The sequence below is a fragment of the Pyrus communis genome, chromosome 17, assembly GCF_041283825.1.
Source record: "Pyrus communis isolate YQ-2024b chromosome 17, ASM4128382v1, whole genome shotgun sequence".
In the NCBI taxonomy this organism is placed as follows: Eukaryota; Viridiplantae; Streptophyta; class Magnoliopsida; order Rosales; family Rosaceae; genus Pyrus; species Pyrus communis.
Window position 1 is genome coordinate 6,925,770 of NC_142581.1, and position 18,783 is coordinate 6,944,552.

Here is an 18,783-nt window from a genome sequence, read left to right on the forward strand (position 1 = left end):
CATGTAATATGATCCGACACGTGATCAATCTATCATCTGAATGAAAAGAAAAGGTCAAGGGAGGAAGAAATTTGTGGGATTTGGTAAGGGGCTATTTTTGGTTTTTCAATGAAAAAAAATGGGAAAAGGAGGCAGAAAATTGTGGGATTTGGTGGGGGGTCATTTTCGGTTTTTCCTCGGTGCAGCTCGGCATTTATGATCCGCAGCGGGCAGACATTTATATCTAATAATATTTATTTTTATTTGTAATATATAATTGAAAAGTCTTAGATTCAATTCTTGTCAAAAGAAAATTTGAATCGCATTATTACTAGCTCATTGTGAAGTTAAATTCACTCTCTCTCCTTAGCATAAATAGTATCATTTGTTCAAAATAAATATATCAAATATTCTGACTTGTTTTTCACAAGATCCATTGTCACATGCACAAAGGATACAAAATGACCCCCGATAAAGAAAAGGAATTTTATTCGGATCTCTTTCAATTTTAACCGTTAGATCAATTTTTAAAAATCCGGATGCATCTGTGGCAGGTGGACTTCAGCCAAAAAGTTCGGGATTTGTGGCTGGTGAAAGAGATCCAGACCGAAAAAGAAGAGACAATCTGATCAATTATTTAAATAATATAATCATATCTTTGGCTTCCCCCCCCCCCTCTCTCTCTCCTCTCTCTCTCTTTTATTCTTCCTCTCTCTCTCTCTCTCTCAGGTCAATTTGATCAATACACAGAACATCGTACTTCATAGTTTACAAGGACACAATACAAACACACAAGCAAGCTTTGGCAATGCTGCTGGGAAACTTGGAATACTCACTTGTGGCGTTTTTAGTTCTTTTGATGCACGGCAACCCGATGGATGTCCATCTCCTTCAACATGACAGAACGCCCGCACGAGTCGCACGGGGCGGTTCTCGACCCGCACGCACTCTCGTGCTCAGACAGTCCTCTCATTCTGTCCCGAACATCTATAGCGGAGCTTCCAGCTTGAACCATGTCCCCACAGAATCGGCACGCAATAAGGCGAAGGGGGCACACTGAGGCTTGGTGTTGCACCTGCACACAAGGACAGAAAGTTTCAGCCGTTAGGCCCGTTACAAGAAATTCATAGAAAAAAGGTTTAAATTAAATGGAAAAATTTTACCAATGAAATGAAATGAAAATGTAATGATACAATACGGAAAGGGGTAGAAAAATTGCTTACCATCTCTTCCTTCTCGAGCACAATTCCGCAGGGGCAGTGAAGTGGTTCATGGAACACTTTCATGTGCTTTTCCATTTCCCCCCGATGAAAAGCTTGCTCACATTTCGGACAATGAACGTGATTCTTGGCCTCCTCAACCCTGAGAACAACTCCGCAATCAGCATGCTGACAAACAACATTATGTCTGCTACAATAGGCTTCATGAAGTCCTATAGTCCGACTGGGTATATACCGTTTACAATTCTTACACTCCACAGTATCCATGTCCATTGGTGATGAGTACGAGGCGGCCTGCTGACCTACTGTCCGATTACTGTCACCTTGAACATTCACAGTTACTTGGTACTTAGTTGTTCCCTTAAATCCGTACACACCAACACTGTAAGTTCCTGCTTCCAAGCTCTTGTCTTTTGAGCTAAGGATCAATACCTTCGAACCAATGTCATGGGAAGACCATTCATGCTGGTGCCTTGTTGGGAATATGAGAGGATGCTTGGAGATGTAAATATCAGTATCCCCAGAATTTGGCTCCGCTTCTATCCTCACCTCAACTTTGGCATCTCCCGAAGCAATTTTCTCCCAAGTATCATTATCTATGGAGAACTTGTAATACGAGTAGTGCCCTTCATCAACCGTTCCAGATTCTGATGTTCCAAATGTAAGTGGTTTAAGGACATTCTCATGAGTCTTTTCTGAATCAGTATCAGCACCAACTATGTCAACTTCAATATCTGTTTCTAGAACAGATACACTTGAAGAGGGTTTTAACTCAAGGACCTGTAACTTATAGACCAGCTCCCCATAGTTGACTGTAAATATATCATCTTCAGAAAGGGTGGCATGCTGACGAAGGCTTGTTTCGAGGATGGCCTTGTGATTGGGCAAGTCTGAAAAACCTACCCTAAGAGGTTGAAGTTTTGCATAAGTCCCCTTAGGAAGCCATACATAGCGAACTTCTATCAAAGGAATATTTGGTGTATCTACCGGAAATAAGTTCTGCCATACATGAGGAGGTAGCCCAACAAAACCTTCGTCTGCGGTGAACTCCAAAACACCCGAATGGGTACTCCTGCTCTTCCCCTTATCAGCATCAATCATTTCTGAAGAACCCTCTTGATGAACTGTTGACAATTTAAAGTACAAGGGTCCCTGATCAAATGCGTTTTGATCTTGCAATTCGTTGAAGCAGGAAGCTGGCAACTTGATCTTATCTCCACTACCCTGGCAACGTACAGCTTCTAATACGCGGTAAAACATGATTCCCCGTCCGACAAGTAAACTTTCTTGCATTTGTTGATCAACCTGAAGAAATATAGTTAGAGTTATCCAAAAAGCAATTAATCTATTGCAAAAAATTTGAATCTCCCATTGAAATGATTCACTGTTACATCACTACCCTAATAACAAAGATAAAAGCCGGGTTTTTTAGGTCATGTAGATTAATGGAGCATGTCCATACTGATTCGGACACTATGTATTTGGTACGTTTAAGACCGAAGGAGTAAATCAACAGCCAATAAGGTTTACACGGGTTGTAATCATAGGCCTGTGTTCTGAAAAAATATGGATGACATCTGGGACTAGCTATTCAATTGCAACGACATTGAATGCCAAGGCATTGTGTGTTCAAAAATTTCCAGGGATTAACGAAAAAATGGAGAATTTGCAATCAGTAAAGTCATAAACTTTCAAAGAAATATTTAATTTTATACGAATCAAGTCATAAACATTCAAAGAACTAGGCGATTTTCTACGAACAAAGTCAGGAACTTTCGAAGAACTACGCGATTTTCTACCATTAAAGTCACAAAATTTCAAAGCCCTACGCAATTTCGAACACTATTCCCAAATAATTGGAGCAATCAATGAACAAAACAAGCTGAAATTCAAGAAAAAAAGGGCCAATTTCAACAATCAAAAGCAATCGGGTAACTGATGGGATTTGATAAACAGACCTTGAGTTGGGCTTGGGCGGCATCGAAGAGGCGTCTGGATCGCTCGGCGTCAATGGCTTCTCTCTGCTTCTTAGCATCTTCTTTCGCCTTCCTCTCCCTTTCCAATTTCTGCCTCGCCCTCTGCTTCCTCTCCTTCTGCTCCTTGTCCAGCTTCTCTCTCGCTCTTCTCAGCTCGAAATCCATCTCTCTCTCCTGTTTCTCTCTCTACCTCTCTCTGCTCGTTGGTCGTATTTGGAAGCTTTTTGTACTTTTGAGAAATCAGAGTCGGAGTTCGTGTTGGTGAAGAAACCACCAAATAGGAAGAGAAATTGGTTTTCTTTCTGGTCGTTGGAATTCCATTTATGTTGGTTCCGGCCTTCCAAGAACTTTCTCTGACATTACTTTCGGATTCCAGAAGGATCTGGGCCCTTCGTTTAGGAATGCGACCATGTTGGACTGCTTCATGGGCCTACAAGCCCACATGGAATTATATAAAGAGGTACTAGCGTATGTTTACATATTTTATGTATGAACATTTTTTTTTTTGTTTTTAAAATCGGAAGGAGAGAGGGAGAGAGAGGAACCGTGAGTGAAGAGTGAGAGTGGAAGGTTTTTGTTTTTTTATTCTTTTTAATAGTGATATACTTTAACATCAGTGAAGCTTCAATAAGAAACAAGAAAATTTATATATATGAAATTATATTATTGCCCATAATTTATTTTTTTTTTTAGTTTTAACGAAGCACTCTCGGTACTGTTTACTTTTAACGAAAAACTATATTTTTAGCTTTATTCACTACACCTTTATTTGTCATTTTTCATTAAAACTAAAGTTTTTTTTAGACTTTTCGTTAGTTTTCCCTTTTTTTTTTTCTTTTTTTTTTTTTTGGTATGATAGAAGACTAATAGTCTTCTAACTCTCTTTTGATTGACAAGTAGAGTTCTATTAATAGGTAGTTTAGATGGTAAAATAAAAATATTTCTTTTTTGACAAATGAAAATTGGGGGGAATGGGGGATTCAAATCCTCCACATTTTATTTACTTGGAAGTGGAATGAGTTAAAAATAGCTTTTTTTTTTTTTTTAGCAAATGAGTTAAAAATAGAAATTGTAATTATTTTGTTTATTAACATGTGAGCAAAATTAATAAAATACGAAATAAGTATAGTACGTGTATTATTCGGCAATTTTGTTAGAGAAATATTTTGAAAAATATTTACTTATCTTTGTTTTTAAGAATATTTTAGCAAACGTATAGAATACGTAAATGTTTAAGTGTGTTATTGAAAATGTGTCTAAATAAAGTGTATCAAACGTAAAAAATATGCAAGTACATGTATAACATCGAAATTTTAAAACACGTGCAATTTAATAAAACAATAAGACGTGTATGAAAAACATAAGTATTTTTCAAAAATACTTATGTACATGTAAAATACACGTCGTATACGCGAAATTACTAACCATGTGTGTGAGTATTGAAATTATTTCGATTTTAAATTTTATGTGTTTATTTTGATTTTTAAAGTACTGTTATCGACACTCCAAAATAGTTAAGTTGTACTCCTTTCATGAAGAAATTTGTAAAAAAAAAAATAATAATAAACATAAACACATTAAAGAACTGCATAATGATTTTTTTTTAGGGGCAGCAGAGCCGGTCCCTAAATTTAATCAATTTATGATTCACCAAGGACAAGTTTTGATGTGGTAAGTATAATCCATCAGATTGTGTTGAGTTTTAAAGTACAATAGGTATTTATCTTTTAATTCACATAAATGACAAAGACACATATATGATGAGTTTAATCCTAAATTGCGTAATTTTGAAAAAAAAAAAAAGGTTTTTATAACCAGTGGGCTTTGAAATGTACCAAAGTCTTTATTTTGATCTTTTAATTTCAAAATGAATCCCTATATCGTTCTTAAAATTAAGCACCACACATCGATTGAGTTATTTTCCATTAATTTATGTCTAGTGTTACATAAATTTACTGACTAGACACACATGTACGGCCGATAAGTCCAAAATATGTTACTATCGACATTCGGGGAACGCTTGTGATAAAAAAAAAAAACCATTGAAAAAGGGAAAACAAAATTCATGAACGATGATATCATGATATTGATGGAAGCCTTGAGACTTTCATGGTCCTGTAAGCGGTCCTGTAAGCCAAACATACTCCACAAAAATTATAAAATCCCAATTGGACACTAGGAAAAAACTAAAACAAAAATAAATAAAAAAGAGTTGGGAAGTGGGAAGGTCTGTCAGACAACCGTGTGACCACCCCAGCCAGCTGAAGAGATGGCTGAGAACGATCATCTACTGCCTAAATGATCCCGAGGGTCACAAGGCCGTTAATCACGCTCTGATCACACGGTCATGGTTCATCCACCAGACTGGGGTTCCTGTCTCCTTAGAAATCAAGGATACAGAGGTACAACCTATAGAACAGATCCTGTTCAAGTAAGGTCGTAAACCGTGAGTGCGGAAAAGACCATATAAAGGCTATTGCCGTTTTGTGCAGCGTCGATGTGGGACTAATGTTGCTGTGCTTTGTGTATTTTGCAGCTCACAACTATCTGCCAAGGTTTTGCCTTCAATTCAACCACATTGAAGCCAACTACTGTAAAAAGTAAAGAATTCCAATTCAGAAAGAGTATACCTTTATTAATAGGTGGCTCGAAGCTGTATGAACGTCTAATTGGCTGAAAAGCAACCCTGCCAACAAAATCAAAGAACTTTTTGTTTTTGCTCACAAAATCAAAGAGTTTAAACAAAATTGAAAGAGACCTAAGCCTTATGGGTCACCGTGTAGTTGTACAGCTTGTAGGGTTGCGTAGGATTTTGATTTTCACATTTGTACGGTTAAAACATATCTATTGCAATGAGTGAACAAGGAGGAGCACTCACAAGGTAGATACAAATATTGTCCGTAATTATTACCCTTTGATAAATATGTATTCAGTTGGAATTAGTTGAACTGACTTCTCTGCGTTTACTAACACATATGAAATTAAAAAAATTATATACGTGAGTACGTATAGTTGATTCTATCCTCATTCATTCTCTTCCTTATTTATGTCTTCATGGATTCATGACTTTTCTCAAATATCAAAAACTCGTTGAGAATAAATTAGTCCGTTTTGTTTGGTTGATTATTTGCAGGCTTTGCAGATAATTAAACAAAGATGAGGCACATATCTTCTCAAGCCTCAAGGGTTGATTAAAAATTACAAACCAAAAGTATCTGATACAAATAAAAAATTAAAAATTAAAAAAAAAAAGAAAAAAAAGACATGAACAGCAAGTACACTACATATATATGTGGTGTGAGTTCATATGAGTTTCGATTATTTGGTATCAAACTCGTCATTTAAGGAAGTCAAATCTAAGACCTCTTATGTATTTAAGATTGCGAAAAAAGATTACTAGATGATAGTACTAATCGCGAAAACGAGCATAAGGAGATGCATGTGGGCTTAAGACGTATTCACTTGGGTGTGAGTCTTAAGATATGTGTTTTTGTTGCACGCTAGCACAAAAGCTTGCTTGCTTGCTTGCTAGCTTCAGGATCTGCGTATGGAAAAGTGCTTGCCCTTACTAAAGGTCCAATTTATTTCTGAGAACATTGAACCATAAAACACAGAGGTTAACTATTAAGTACTATTGAGAAGCAACCTAATGGTGCACCGGATGACTGAGTAGGAGGTCTTATTATCATAAAAAACTGTCTCAAGGGTAGCATAACCCCTTGCATATCTGAATGATGCAGTGCCTGAAACCACTGAGACCTCTTTAACCCTCTCAAACTGGCGGCTGGTGCCTTGTAGCTCAAGGCTGCTGCCATCGTACTGCCCATTGGTGAATGCAAGTGACATTGACACATGCACATTGGAGCCAGACAAGGACGAGGCCACTAGAATGCCTTGAGCTCGACCGACTTGGGTCGATCTCTTATCGGGAGTTTCGGTGATGGGATCGTCAATAGCGAAAATGGTGCCGAATGAGGTGAAAGACTGAGGCTTGCCTTGGATGCCTGTGATAGGGACAACAGTGGCATTGGGTCCTGACGACAAGTCTTGCAAGTAAAACACTGTGGTGGTTTCTCTAGGACTTTGAGCTTTGGCAAGAGATATGAGCATGGCTAGAAACAATGTTGACAAAACCGACATGAGTTTGGAGGGTCTTGAAGGGGAACTTAATGCCATTAGTGAAAATAACAACAAATTGAGCAGCAGAAGAATTTGAGTGAATATTGGAATGTTTTTTTGCAACTGGGTTTGTTCATTCAATGGTTCCAATTTATGGAGAGATGGAGACGGTTAAAGTTGTCAATTTTCTTCTAGAAAACAGACGTTACGTAAGATATGAACACAAGATTCTTGTTATTTTGGGACGTTTAAAAAGTAGTGACAGTCTGATGGGTATCTCATGTGAGACTACTGAACTTAGAGCATGCCAGTGGAGGTTCAAATTTAGGTTCAAAATTGAAGCATAGAGAAGAACAAAATCATACATGTACGTATACGTGAATCCAAGAAAATGCAATGCAACAACACATATAGGTCTCGTTTAGTGTCTAGGATTAGCTTGGATTGAGTAAACTTTAATTAAATGCACGTTGAGCAAAAACGTGGATGTCAACTTGCATATACATACATACATACATAGATACATACATACGTATATATAGTTTTTCCAATTAGTTTTCTTCATGGAAATTATCTTCTACCTTCAATTAGGGTTTGAGCGGTCATATCACAAATCGATTAAAATGGAAAGGAAGGCACATATAAGCATTATATATTATATATCATTTCAACTTTCATAACCTACATAAGTAAAAATAAACACCTCTCTGTCACTCTTTCATGGATGTTGGATATGCCGGTTTGAAGAAAGTTCCTAAATGATAAACACATAAAAACAGAGAAGCAAATATTGCATTTTTCTGAACCAAACCAAATTTGGTACTATGTAATTAATTTTTACTCTCACTCATCATCGCTTGTTATGTTTCTTTGCTTCTCACTTTAATTAGCAAACAACATCGTCGTCTCTATGGTATCAACCGTATCATGGGTTGACACACTAGTACAAAAATCAATTTGCGCGACGGAGCAAATTTCATCGCGCAAAGTGTGTTTGCGCGACACTAAACACAAAACGTCGCACAAATAGCTTTTGTGCAAAGGAACTTTGTGTGACGAAGGTTGGCGTTGCGCAAGATTTTGGCACCAATTGAATGAGCTTTACCGCTTTTTTCCCAACTTTGCGTGACGCAGGTGGGAAATCGTCGCGCAAAACAGCTTTGTGCGACATAGTTTCATCTCCGTCGCACAAAACAACTTTGCGCGACGAAGGCTGGCATTGCGCAAAGCTGTTTTGCACGACGATTGCCCATATGCGTTGCGCAAAGTGAAACCAGAAATTATTGTCCTTCTGTCATTTATTCTAATACAAGTCAAAAGCCATAACATAACAGGAAAAAATACAGACATCCCAACCCTCTCCCTCACATGCAGACCTCCATAGCCGCCCTGATCACACTCATCACTCCAATTCCAACACTTCACTCAAAACTAAGAAAACTCAATTGTTAGAAGAACCATTTAAACGTACCAAAGGTGAGAGCTTTCTTTCGCCCACAATTTTGCTACTGTTCAAATTTTCATTTATTTTTTTATGACTTATTTTTCTTTTGATTTAGCGTATCTGTTTGTTTTTTTTAGACAATACTCGAGGAACATGTAGAAATTGACTCAAGAGAAACGTGTAGAAATTGAAAGCTTTGAATTTTATTTTCTGTTGTAAAAATGAATCTTTCCTTGTTGATGGCTTTTAGAATGAAATGGAATTGTAAATCAGATGAAATGCGAAGAGAAATTGATTTTTTTTTTTCACTGAGAGAGTTGTGAATTTTTCGTATTGGTGGTTGCAGATGCGGTGACTGAGTTCATCGAAGGAATTGTCGAAACGTATCCTGGGCTGCAGTACTTGGATGGTTTCCCTCAGGTCCTTTTTGTTTCCTTCTGCTCTGTTCGTCTGGGTTAATTTGTCAATGCCGTAGCTTTTTGTGTCAACTTAATTTATTTGATTTTCGGAATTTCGTAAATGGGGATTGCAGGTTAAGGTTGTGTTGCGTGCTGATGTTTCCGGTGGGACGTATGACAAAGTTGCTGATGTTTCAGGTTCGATACCCAACAATTACTTTTTTATCGATTGCTATGAAAGCCTGCATTGCATTTGTATACTGTATTAGAAGAGTGTTTTCACTTCAAAATAGAAAAAATTTATATTGGCGTTGGACTTTGTTTACTGGATTAGAATTAGAAGAGTGTTTTCACTTCAAAATATAAATTTTTTATGTTAGCGTCGGACTTTGTTTGATGTATTAGAATTTAGAAGAGTGTTTTCACTTGAAAATAGAAAAAAAATTATATTAGCGTCGGATTGTGTGGCATCGTGGAGTTTATATGCGGAGATTCACCTAGTTGTTATGTGTGTGATTGAATGTGGGGCTTCTTCCATTCAATTGCTAAGAGAATGAGACAATGTAGGGCAATCGATAGAGAGTTAACTTGTTAAATAGTCCAATCAATAGTTCTTTAACTACATTACGTCAAACCTGCCTGGGAAAACCAGATAAAAAAAAGTACATTGCTGAAGTAGATAATCGGAAGTGTATTACTTATCAAATAGTCTAACCAATAGGTGCGTTGATGACAGTTGAAGTAGATTCTAGTTATTATTAGAATCCATCGACCGAGTGGATGCCAATTATAGGCTTTGGAGTTAGAATGAAACGGAATTGTAAACTATGTAGCAGTATGATTGCATATTTACAGAAGTTGAAGGAGAGATGTGCAAGCTGTAAGGAGGCTGAAAAGGAAATTGTGCAGAATATGAGGAGGTTGATGCTCACTGTATTTTCTTTTCTTTTTTTCATCTCAGGGTTTGGGAACCTAGAAGTTATTTATTTCAAGTCTCTTTGCCATTTGTTTGCCGTTGTATTTACCGTATGAACACATCTTCCAATCATCTTCCAGTTTCCGTTGCGTTTTGAATGTTTCTCCTATTATGCTATTACCGTCGACTGTCTGCTGTAATTACCTATTTGGGGTTGAAAACTGTGCTTGACAGAAACAAATCCATCCTTTTGTCTACTTCTTAGACGAAAACTTGTGATGTAATTACAGACGACGTCAATTGAAGATGGGGGAGGGCAAAGTGCATTAGAAAGAGCGATGGAGATGGGAGCAATTACAGACGAGGAATTGTTCATACTACTTGCGCGACTTGACAGTGGGGTCGTCGCGCAAACAAGTTTGACAATTGGATTTAACATAACATTTTATCGTATCCACTTGTGCAAATATTTTAAATTGACGATCAATTAGGTTCATTGTATTCATATAGGCTCAAGGAGTGTATCTGTAAAAAGTCATTAAAATCGGCGTTAAAATAACCGTTAAATCGTGATTTTTCGTTTATAACCGTCGAAAAGTTTTGTCCCGTTACTTGATCTTTGGATTTTTTTTTTTTTCAATTTTTGGCGTATGCAATCTCGGAATATATACAAACAAGTTTGAGGTTGGATCGTTGAAATTAGTTTCGTACAATGCGTATCCCATCAAAATGACAGATTCCCTAACACTTAGAATTTATTTATACTATCATTAAGTTTAGCATAACATTTTTTGGTATCCACTTGTGTAAATATTTTAAATTGACGATCAAATCAGTTCGTTGTATTCATATAGGCTCAAGTAGTGTAGTTGTGAAAAATCATCAAAATCGGAGTTATAATAACCGTTAAATCGTGATTTTTCATTTATAACTGTCGAAAAGTTTTGTCTCGTTACTTGATCTCTAGATTTTTTTTTTTTTTTTTTTCAATTTTTGGTGTATGCGATCTCGGAATATATACAAACAAGTTTGACGGTTGGATCGTTGAAATTAGTTTCGTACAATGCGTATTCCATCAAAACGATAGATTCCCTAACACTTAAAGTTTATTTATACTATCATTAAGTTTAACATAATATTTTGTGGTATCCACTTGCGTAAATATTTTAAATTGATGATCGAATCGGTTCGTTGTATTCATATAGACTCAAGGAGTGTAGCTGTAAAAAATCATCAAAATCAGAGTTAAAATAACCGTTAAATCGTGATTTTTCGTTCCGTTACTTGATCTCTGGATGTTTGTTTTTTTTTCATTTTTTGGCATATGCGATCTCAGAATATATACAAACAAGTTTGATGGTTGGATGGTTGAAATTAGTTTCGTACAATGCGTATCTCATCAAGTTCAAAGGTATATATATTTATTAAGTAAATTTTCAGTAAAATTTATAATATTTAAAAAAAAAAAAAAAAAAAAAAACCTTGTGCAACGTCACAATATGGTCGTTGCGCAAAAGCACTTTGCGCATTTGCGCAACATCAAAATGTATACCTGCGTTGTGCCATTTAACCGACTATCCTCCTTACCCAATTCCACCTGAGTTCCAAAATCACTCTCAGACTCTCAGTCCCTCAACTCCCTTCCCTCGACTCTCCAACTCTCAATCGTCCTCCTCCTCACAATGCTCACCAGCCATCACCGCCGTCGAGCAACACAATGGCACCACCCATCATCCTTCTCGACGACATCCCAGAGAACCCAGGCCATCACCTCATCACCCCCGCCGTTGATTCTCTCCTCTTCGACAACACCCCCGCCGTCGCGATCACCATCACCCCATCACTGTCGTCGAGGACACTGCTACCAACCATCATTCCTCTAAAATTTAGGTAATTTTGATTTAGGGTTTTGTTAATAATGTGAATTTCTGGTGTAGGGATTTTAGGGTTTTTAAATTAGAATTTGTAGATTGATGATTGTTCTACTGCCACCATTTAGGGTTTTACTAAAATTTGAATTGCATTTGTAGATTGATGATTGATCTGTTGCCACCATTTAGGGTTTTCTTAAACTTTACAATCGGATTGCTGTGTTTCATGTTCTGTTTTATATACTGTTTCTCCAATGTTTTTTTGTCTTCCCATGTATTAATATCTTCCTATATTGTCATGAATCCGCATTAGGCGATTCCGTTAGCTATTTTTTCTAAATTGCTTGATAAATGCTAATGTAAGGCAAATTTATCTGATACATGCTAAGTTGGACAGGCCAAAGACATATCAGATTTAGGTTCCTTGAAGGAGGCAGCAAAAATCTTCATCCCAGGTACAAGTTACGTGGAGAATATTCTTTAGAGTTTAGAGTTTATGAATATGACAAAATGTCCAGGATGGAATCTCCCTACGAGAGCATTTGTGCCTGGAATATATGAAGAGGCTTTAAAGTGTTTGCAGCTACAGTTTCTTGTGCTTATTTATTTTCTCTATTTCCTATTTTATCGCTGAAAGTTTTCCTGTTAATTCCTCTATGCTCTGTTCTACATAAATTTTACGCAATGAGCTGTCTTGAAAGTGTTTGGCTTGCTTGATTGTTAGGTGGCCTGCATCAATAAACTGACTAAATTGAAGTGGTTCTGTATCAACTATATGTTATAATTTGTAGTTTGAATTATGCAACACTAATTGGATTTTCCAACGTTAAATATGGTAAACCTAAATTGTATAGTTTGGTATCCATTCATGGTGCAGTTGTGCTTGTGAAAGTCTCTGATTCTTTCGATAGGGTTCAATTCAATCACAGAGGAGAGGATCTGTGAATTTCATATTTACTTGTGTTTATTTTGCAGGATTTGGATGCATTCTCAGCTGCAGTGATTGTTAGTATTGCATTTTCATTCATTCCTTCATCATATGCCGTTCCTATTGTGAAGGTAATGTGACAAAACATACCTCCAGGAATCCACTTCGAATGTGTTTGCTCCATGATTGAGTGATTTACTGTACTATTTAACACTGGTCACTAGGACATGGTTAATTGAAGTTACAGCAATAAGTGAAGATGCATTAGTATTTTCTCTACTATATTACTTGGCAACTCGATAATTAATTCCATAATGTAGCGGAAGCGGTAAAAGATAATTTAAATTTCTCAAAGAGAAATCTAGGTACGTAGAGTAGGCACTCGAGTGAGGGAAACCAATGAAGATTCTCTTCCTAGACATTGAATTGATAAAAACTGAATGCCTTTTAAACATTCCCTGTTATAATTAATCCTAATAAAAGTAGTAGTAATTACAATTTTACAAAAGCTGGCGTGCTGAAATGGCTTTTAAACACTAGCTTTTACAAATTGTTTCAGAAAGTACCAACTTACAGATTCTGCAGCTAAGTTCTAAAATATATCACACTCCGGTATATAGAGAACGCATCACGATTGTGACCAAAATAATCAAGATACACATAAACGGAACATCTGATCCCATTGGTTTAGGTTTACAGTATAGTTGACATCTTTAATTAGTATTGTTTCTACCGTTCCACTACTGCTTTATATATATATATATATATATGTGAACAAATGCAAGAAAGGATATGCTATTACTTTGGCTGCTAATTGATTAGTTTCAAATGCAAGAAAGGATTAGTTTCTAATGTTATAACTTTATGGTTCAAAAAGTGTATAGATGTCGCAGTTGATCACTCGTCGTCAGAGTGTGACCAATGCGCCTCCTACATTATCAGCATCTACTGCTCCAGGCGTGAGTGCTCCATTCATTGGGGAGCCTACACCCCTTACTGAGGCTACTCCTACGGCATCCCAGGTGTCTGTCTCATCGACGTCATCAATGTTGGCTCAGCCGCTCAGTGCACAGAGGCCTCACTGGCGCCGCCGCAAGCCTAAGCCTTCTGATCACACTTCCTCGGCATCCACAGTCGAGGGTGAGGCCTCCCAGCCAGGTATTTTTTTCTAATTCTCACTACGTTGTATTTTTGTTTTTCATTTTAAAACTATTATTTCTATGATAGTGAAAATTTGCTTAATTGTGAAAATTTGTTGGATTGTGAAAATGTGTTGCGGGTTGTGAATTACTGTTTTAAGGTTTTGGGAAATGCTATACTATTAGGGGAGGTTGTGTCGAATTTCTTGTACAAATTTAAGCTTAGGGTTTTCACCATTTAAGTATTTTTGGCCAGCTAAAAAAAACACCAGGGGGTCTAGTCGAATGCTGAAGCAGGCACAGGGCGTATGTCAGGCTGCCTCCAAGATCAAGATTGCGTATGACTCGCGACATCTTGGAGCGGCTACCTCACAGCAGTATAGCAACGTCGTTAGTAGCTATGGTGTTGTTATTCGACAAAATTGTCCTTTTCAGTGGGAATCTTGGGCAGAAATTCTCGAGCAGACGAAGGAACTGGTGCGACACAAGTTGTCGGTTAGTATATTAATTTTTAGCCTTTATCATTTTTTTAATTTTGTTTACAAATATTAAAAACCAAAATATATTATCTTAATATTATTAAATTTCTTACTATTATTTTATTTTTCATATTCGTAGGTCATTTATGATCTTGAGGGCATATCCCCTTAGGCCATGGCCTACTTAGAGTTGGCCTTAGCAACCCGGTACAAACAATGGAAGAACAATTTTCACATGTATTTTAAGCTATGGGATGATCTGAGGATTGCTCGCCTACACATTCCAATCGAGTTGAAGGACCGGCCGGAGGATTGGGAGTGGCTCTGCCAACATTTTACGGATCCAAAATTTGTTGTATGTACATAATATTTTAATAATAATTTATTATTGTTTTAGTTATTTTTTAAAGCTCTTTTTATTAATTTATTTCAAATAGTCGCACTAACATGTATATTGTGTGTTTAACAGAAGAAATCTATTGCTGGCAAGATAGCTCACGAGTCAAAGAAACTTCTCCACCATTTCGGTTCGATGCCCTTTTCGTATAGGCTTGAGGCACAACGTCAGGTAAAAGTATATTAACTTTGAAATTTTATACAATTTATTTATTATTATTGATTAATAAAATTTTCTTATTGTTTTTTTCTTTAGGAGGGTTGTAAGTTCCCAGATATCGACATGTTCGAGGACGTTTACGTTCAACCTGGTGATGAGACCACTAAGTAGCTTCATGTAAGTATACGTAATTCGTATTATTCTTATATGTATGAATCGTTCAAATGTTATTTATATTTTGTTATTAAACATTATATGTTTTTTCTTTATTATTATAGGTTGCTATGGTGGAAAAGAGCACTTCTGTTCTCCAAGAAGCAACATCGCAGCTTCCCCCAGAGACCCCGATCAAGGACGTCATGGTACTCGAGGATGCAGGTTTTCAGATGATGACTGATTTCCTGGATCAGAACTTCGGTCGTCGTCATGGCAAGGTTGTTCAGTGTATGGGGAAAACGCATGTTGGTGAGACGGGTGCCTCTTCTTCCAGATCAAACACAGCAAAGGTCGATGTATTGAATGAGGAAGTGACAACCCTAAAGGGTCAGATTTCGGCCCAAGACGAGGAGATGAAGACCTATGTCGGGATGGTGAGAGACCTTGTACGAGCCATACAGATGTCGGGCCTCCAAATCTCGTTACCAGCACTTAATCTTGCTCCACCTTGGACCTCAGAGCCACCTCGCCCTACCGATACCCAGTAGCCTGATGTATCAAACTTAGAAGACTATTTCTAGTTTGTTTCTTTTTGTTCGAACATCTTGTATGTACATTTTCATATATTTTATAATAAAATACTTTTGCTTGGTTAATTCATTATTGTTTAGAATTTAAATACAATATTTATTAAAAAATTTAAAAAAAATATTTTTGACCAAAACAAAACAAAAGGGTTTGCGCGACGTATGCCTACATCGCACAAATCCACTTTGCGCAACGCATGTCATACGTCGTGCAAAGCTACTAAGCCACTTTGCGCAACGCACGCCCAGGTCGCGCAACGCAGGTCCCTACATCGCGCAAAGTGGCTTTGCGCGACGCATGCAAAGCACTTTGAGCGACGTAGGATGCGTTGCGCAACGTAGGGTGCGTCGTGCAAAGCTTTGCGCGACGTATGCCTCTTCTTCGTCGCGCAAACCCTACCGTCACTGCCTTGGTGCAACGGTTAGTGTGCAACGAAGGTTTTGTTGCGCTATTTTTTAGGCAACGATTTTTCACTTTGCGTGATGAAGGTACCTACATTGCGTAAAATGTTTTTCCTACTAGTGATGGAGAGTTGTGTCACAAGTGATGTGTGCCAAATAGAAAAGAGGACCAAGAGTTTTAAGAGAAGATTGCTAAGAGAACAAAGGCTACTACAAAATTTACTAACCGAGGGTGTTTTAGTACTTTTACATCAAATCTTTGTTAGAAAAAGAATAGGTTGGCTAAGTTTTTATACAAAGAGAAAATTTTGGCCAGTTTTTCAAGTTTTTTACGGAAAATCAGGTGAGGTCTAGAACACGAATAGATTATTCAGGAAAAAAAAAAAGGGGAATTTGACTTAGGTAATGAAATTATAAATTTTAATTGCTAAAGTGGTCACTTTTAGGGATTTTGTCGATATGTTGCTAATATTCAATTGGAAAATTACTCAATACGTGATTGATATATGGTCGTTTGAGCATATCCAACATTAATGCTTATACTTATGTTGTTTATCCACACCTTCCGATAATACTAGTTATTTTTTACTTAACTTTTAAAGTTCGGGAGATCTTATTTGTACTTCAAGAAAGATATTTTTGCACTAATCATAAGTATATTTTTCTTTCTATGTATTGAACGTATGGTGTGTGGAATGACTTTTTTTAGAATGTCAATAGCAGTATCCTAAATTGTTATTATTGTTTTACACAAACAACCCAAGGGGTTGGCCACAATATAAGTACCACATCTATTCTACTCACCCAACCGAGCTCGATAGCTAGTTGGCACACCTATTGTCACAAGAAGGATATAGTTAGCTCATTATTACTGGCCTACGCCCCACACATGCACTGTAATTTCTAGGGCCAACAAAAACACTAAGAATCTAGCATATCATATCATTCATCTATGATAAGCTGTGTTCTGAGGTGACTACATCCACGTTCAGATGAGTGCGACCAAGAGGAGACGAAGAGGAGGCAACTAGCAAGAACGAGAGTACAAGATCGTCTTCAAGTTTAGTAAGTCATCTCTAGTTCAGGTATGATTTATCTCCATTTTTTCCTTGGTGAATTATTTTTCTTGAATGTATGCTCGAGGATTTTTTTTCCATGTGTTAGGGTTTTACCTCGTTAAATAAATCTCTATTTACTCGTTTATTTTTCTTTGCTGATTTTCAAGTGGTGGATAGGATTTCTGCCCTTGGTTGCTCTGTTCATTTATTGGGTTACTTGATGGCCCTATGAGACTCAATGCCCAATTAATAGAAAAATGTTTCAGCAGAACGCTTGACCCCTCAACATATCACCCCACTCCCCTCCGGGAGGGAGCGGTGGACTACCCCCTGCACACTAGAGCCCACAGGGCATGGGAGTAAGAGGGGAGGGTTCCCAAGAATTTCTAGATAAGGTCCAACACTTCCTCCATGACCACACGATAAAGACTAATTCTTTCTTGAAGAGTCCAAGATAAAGTAAGAGATCTCCAGATGTTTCATGCTACGCATCTACCCAAATAGTATTCCTCTATCAACAGAGGAGATGACACCACTTGTCATTTTGCAACGCAGACGATTGTTGGCCATCACCTTTATATATAGCCCAAGTGATTTATTAAATTGATAATTTAGAACTCTCTATAAACTTTTCGGTTTATTTGGAAATATTTTTAACTTGGGGGTCAAAGGTGTTAGAATATAATATTGTAAACCTTAGTTAGTTAGTTAGTTAGAGACATTGCTCTCTCTATATATACTTCATTGTAATAACTTCTTGAGGAAGAAATCAATACAACAGATTCTGCAATTCATCTCTCTAAAACCTCTTCTCTCTCTCTCCCCCTCTCTAGTTCTTGAAACCTTAATCATTTCTCAATCTCTCTCTACATTAACAAAAGGTCCTTCGGCTATCACCAGACCGGTGTTAGACAGTTGACCTTGGTGTTTGGTGTCATCTTTCTTGGAAGCTTTCGGCTAATCCGCTTGAACGAAAATTTACATCCACAACAGTGGAATTAATAGGGTCCAAAATCTTGAAAGTAAAACACTATGGTGGTTTCTCCAGGACTTACCATGGTGAACATTAATGTTGATGAAAATGACATGAGTTTGGAGGGTCTTGAAAATAGAGTAGGATTCTCTTCCCTTCTATTCTTATTCCCTTCTCTCCCCTCCTCTCGTACTTTGCTTTGTGTCTTATTGTCTTTATAAAAAATTAATATAAGATGTTGATGTGGCTTAACCATAACCGTTCAAGTAGGAGGAGAGAGAAGGGAAGAGATTAGGAGGGGAGATAATCTTCCTCCCTTGAAAATGGGCTTAATTACTGACATTAGTGAACAAGAACAAATTAAGCAGAATGAATAATATTTTTGTTTATAAAACCGGGTTTGTGCATGCAATGGTTTTAATATATAAATGAGAAAGAGACGGTTAAAGTTGGCATATTTTCTGCTGGAAAACCGACGTTACGTAAGATTTGAACACAAGAGTCATGTTGCTATTTTGGGATGTTACAAAGTAGTGCTGGGTGTATCATGTGAGAGCATGTCAGTGGAAATTCACGTTTAGG

The 18,783-nt window shown here is 37.2% G+C and overlaps 3 protein-coding genes, 1 long non-coding RNA gene and 1 other non-coding gene across 9 annotated transcripts; 2 read left to right on the top strand and 3 right to left on the bottom strand.

Moving 5' to 3' along the window:
• Positions 1 to 688: 688 nt before the first annotated feature.
• On the bottom strand, positions 689 to 3,546 carry LOC137707906 (uncharacterized). Its single transcript, XM_068446849.2, has 3 exons — positions 3,158 to 3,546; positions 1,203 to 2,504; positions 689 to 1,054 (listed from the first exon to the last, which is right to left on the bottom strand). The coding sequence occupies exons 1-3, from the start codon at positions 3,338 to 3,340 to the stop codon at positions 827 to 829; spliced, it is 1,713 nt and encodes a 570-aa protein (XP_068302950.2). The 5' UTR covers positions 3,341 to 3,546; the 3' UTR covers positions 689 to 826.
• A 1,855-nt stretch (positions 3,547 to 5,401) lies between these two features.
• On the bottom strand, positions 5,402 to 5,616 carry LOC137709626 (small nucleolar RNA U3). The gene has a single exon (XR_011064913.2). It is a non-coding gene; the product is annotated as a small nucleolar RNA U3 (small nucleolar RNA).
• A 1,183-nt stretch (positions 5,617 to 6,799) lies between these two features.
• On the bottom strand, positions 6,800 to 7,351 carry LOC137709168 (dirigent protein 22-like). Its single transcript, XM_068448282.2, has one exon. It carries the CDS (start codon positions 7,349 to 7,351, stop codon positions 6,800 to 6,802), a length of 552 nt encoding a protein of 183 aa, XP_068304383.2.
• Positions 7,352 to 8,630: 1,279 nt separating this feature from the next.
• LOC148689338 (uncharacterized) lies at positions 8,631 to 9,965 on the top strand. The gene is made up of 3 exons (XR_015958335.1): positions 8,631 to 8,770; positions 9,085 to 9,158; positions 9,271 to 9,965. It is a non-coding gene; the product is annotated as an uncharacterized LOC148689338 (long non-coding RNA).
• A 1,618-nt stretch (positions 9,966 to 11,583) lies between these two features.
• On the top strand, positions 11,584 to 15,837 carry LOC137708645 (uncharacterized). Of its 5 annotated transcripts, none has more exons than XM_068447765.2 (9): positions 11,584 to 11,942; positions 12,321 to 12,378; positions 12,899 to 12,982; positions 13,729 to 14,009; positions 14,247 to 14,485; positions 14,609 to 14,824; positions 14,939 to 15,037; positions 15,122 to 15,202; positions 15,304 to 15,837. In XM_068447765.2, exons 4-6 carry the CDS (start codon positions 13,736 to 13,738, stop codon positions 14,639 to 14,641), a joined length of 546 nt encoding a protein of 181 aa, XP_068303866.2. In that variant the 5' UTR covers positions 11,584 to 11,942; positions 12,321 to 12,378; positions 12,899 to 12,982; positions 13,729 to 13,735; the 3' UTR covers positions 14,642 to 14,824; positions 14,939 to 15,037; positions 15,122 to 15,202; positions 15,304 to 15,837. The 5 variants fall into 5 exon arrangements, with proteins under 5 accessions (XP_068303866.2, XP_088544704.1, XP_068303867.2 ...); XM_088688578.1 differs by having other exon boundaries at positions 13,736 to 14,009; XM_068447766.2 differs by having other exon boundaries at positions 11,802 to 11,942; positions 12,313 to 12,378.
• Positions 15,838 to 18,783: the final 2,946 nt, after the last annotated feature.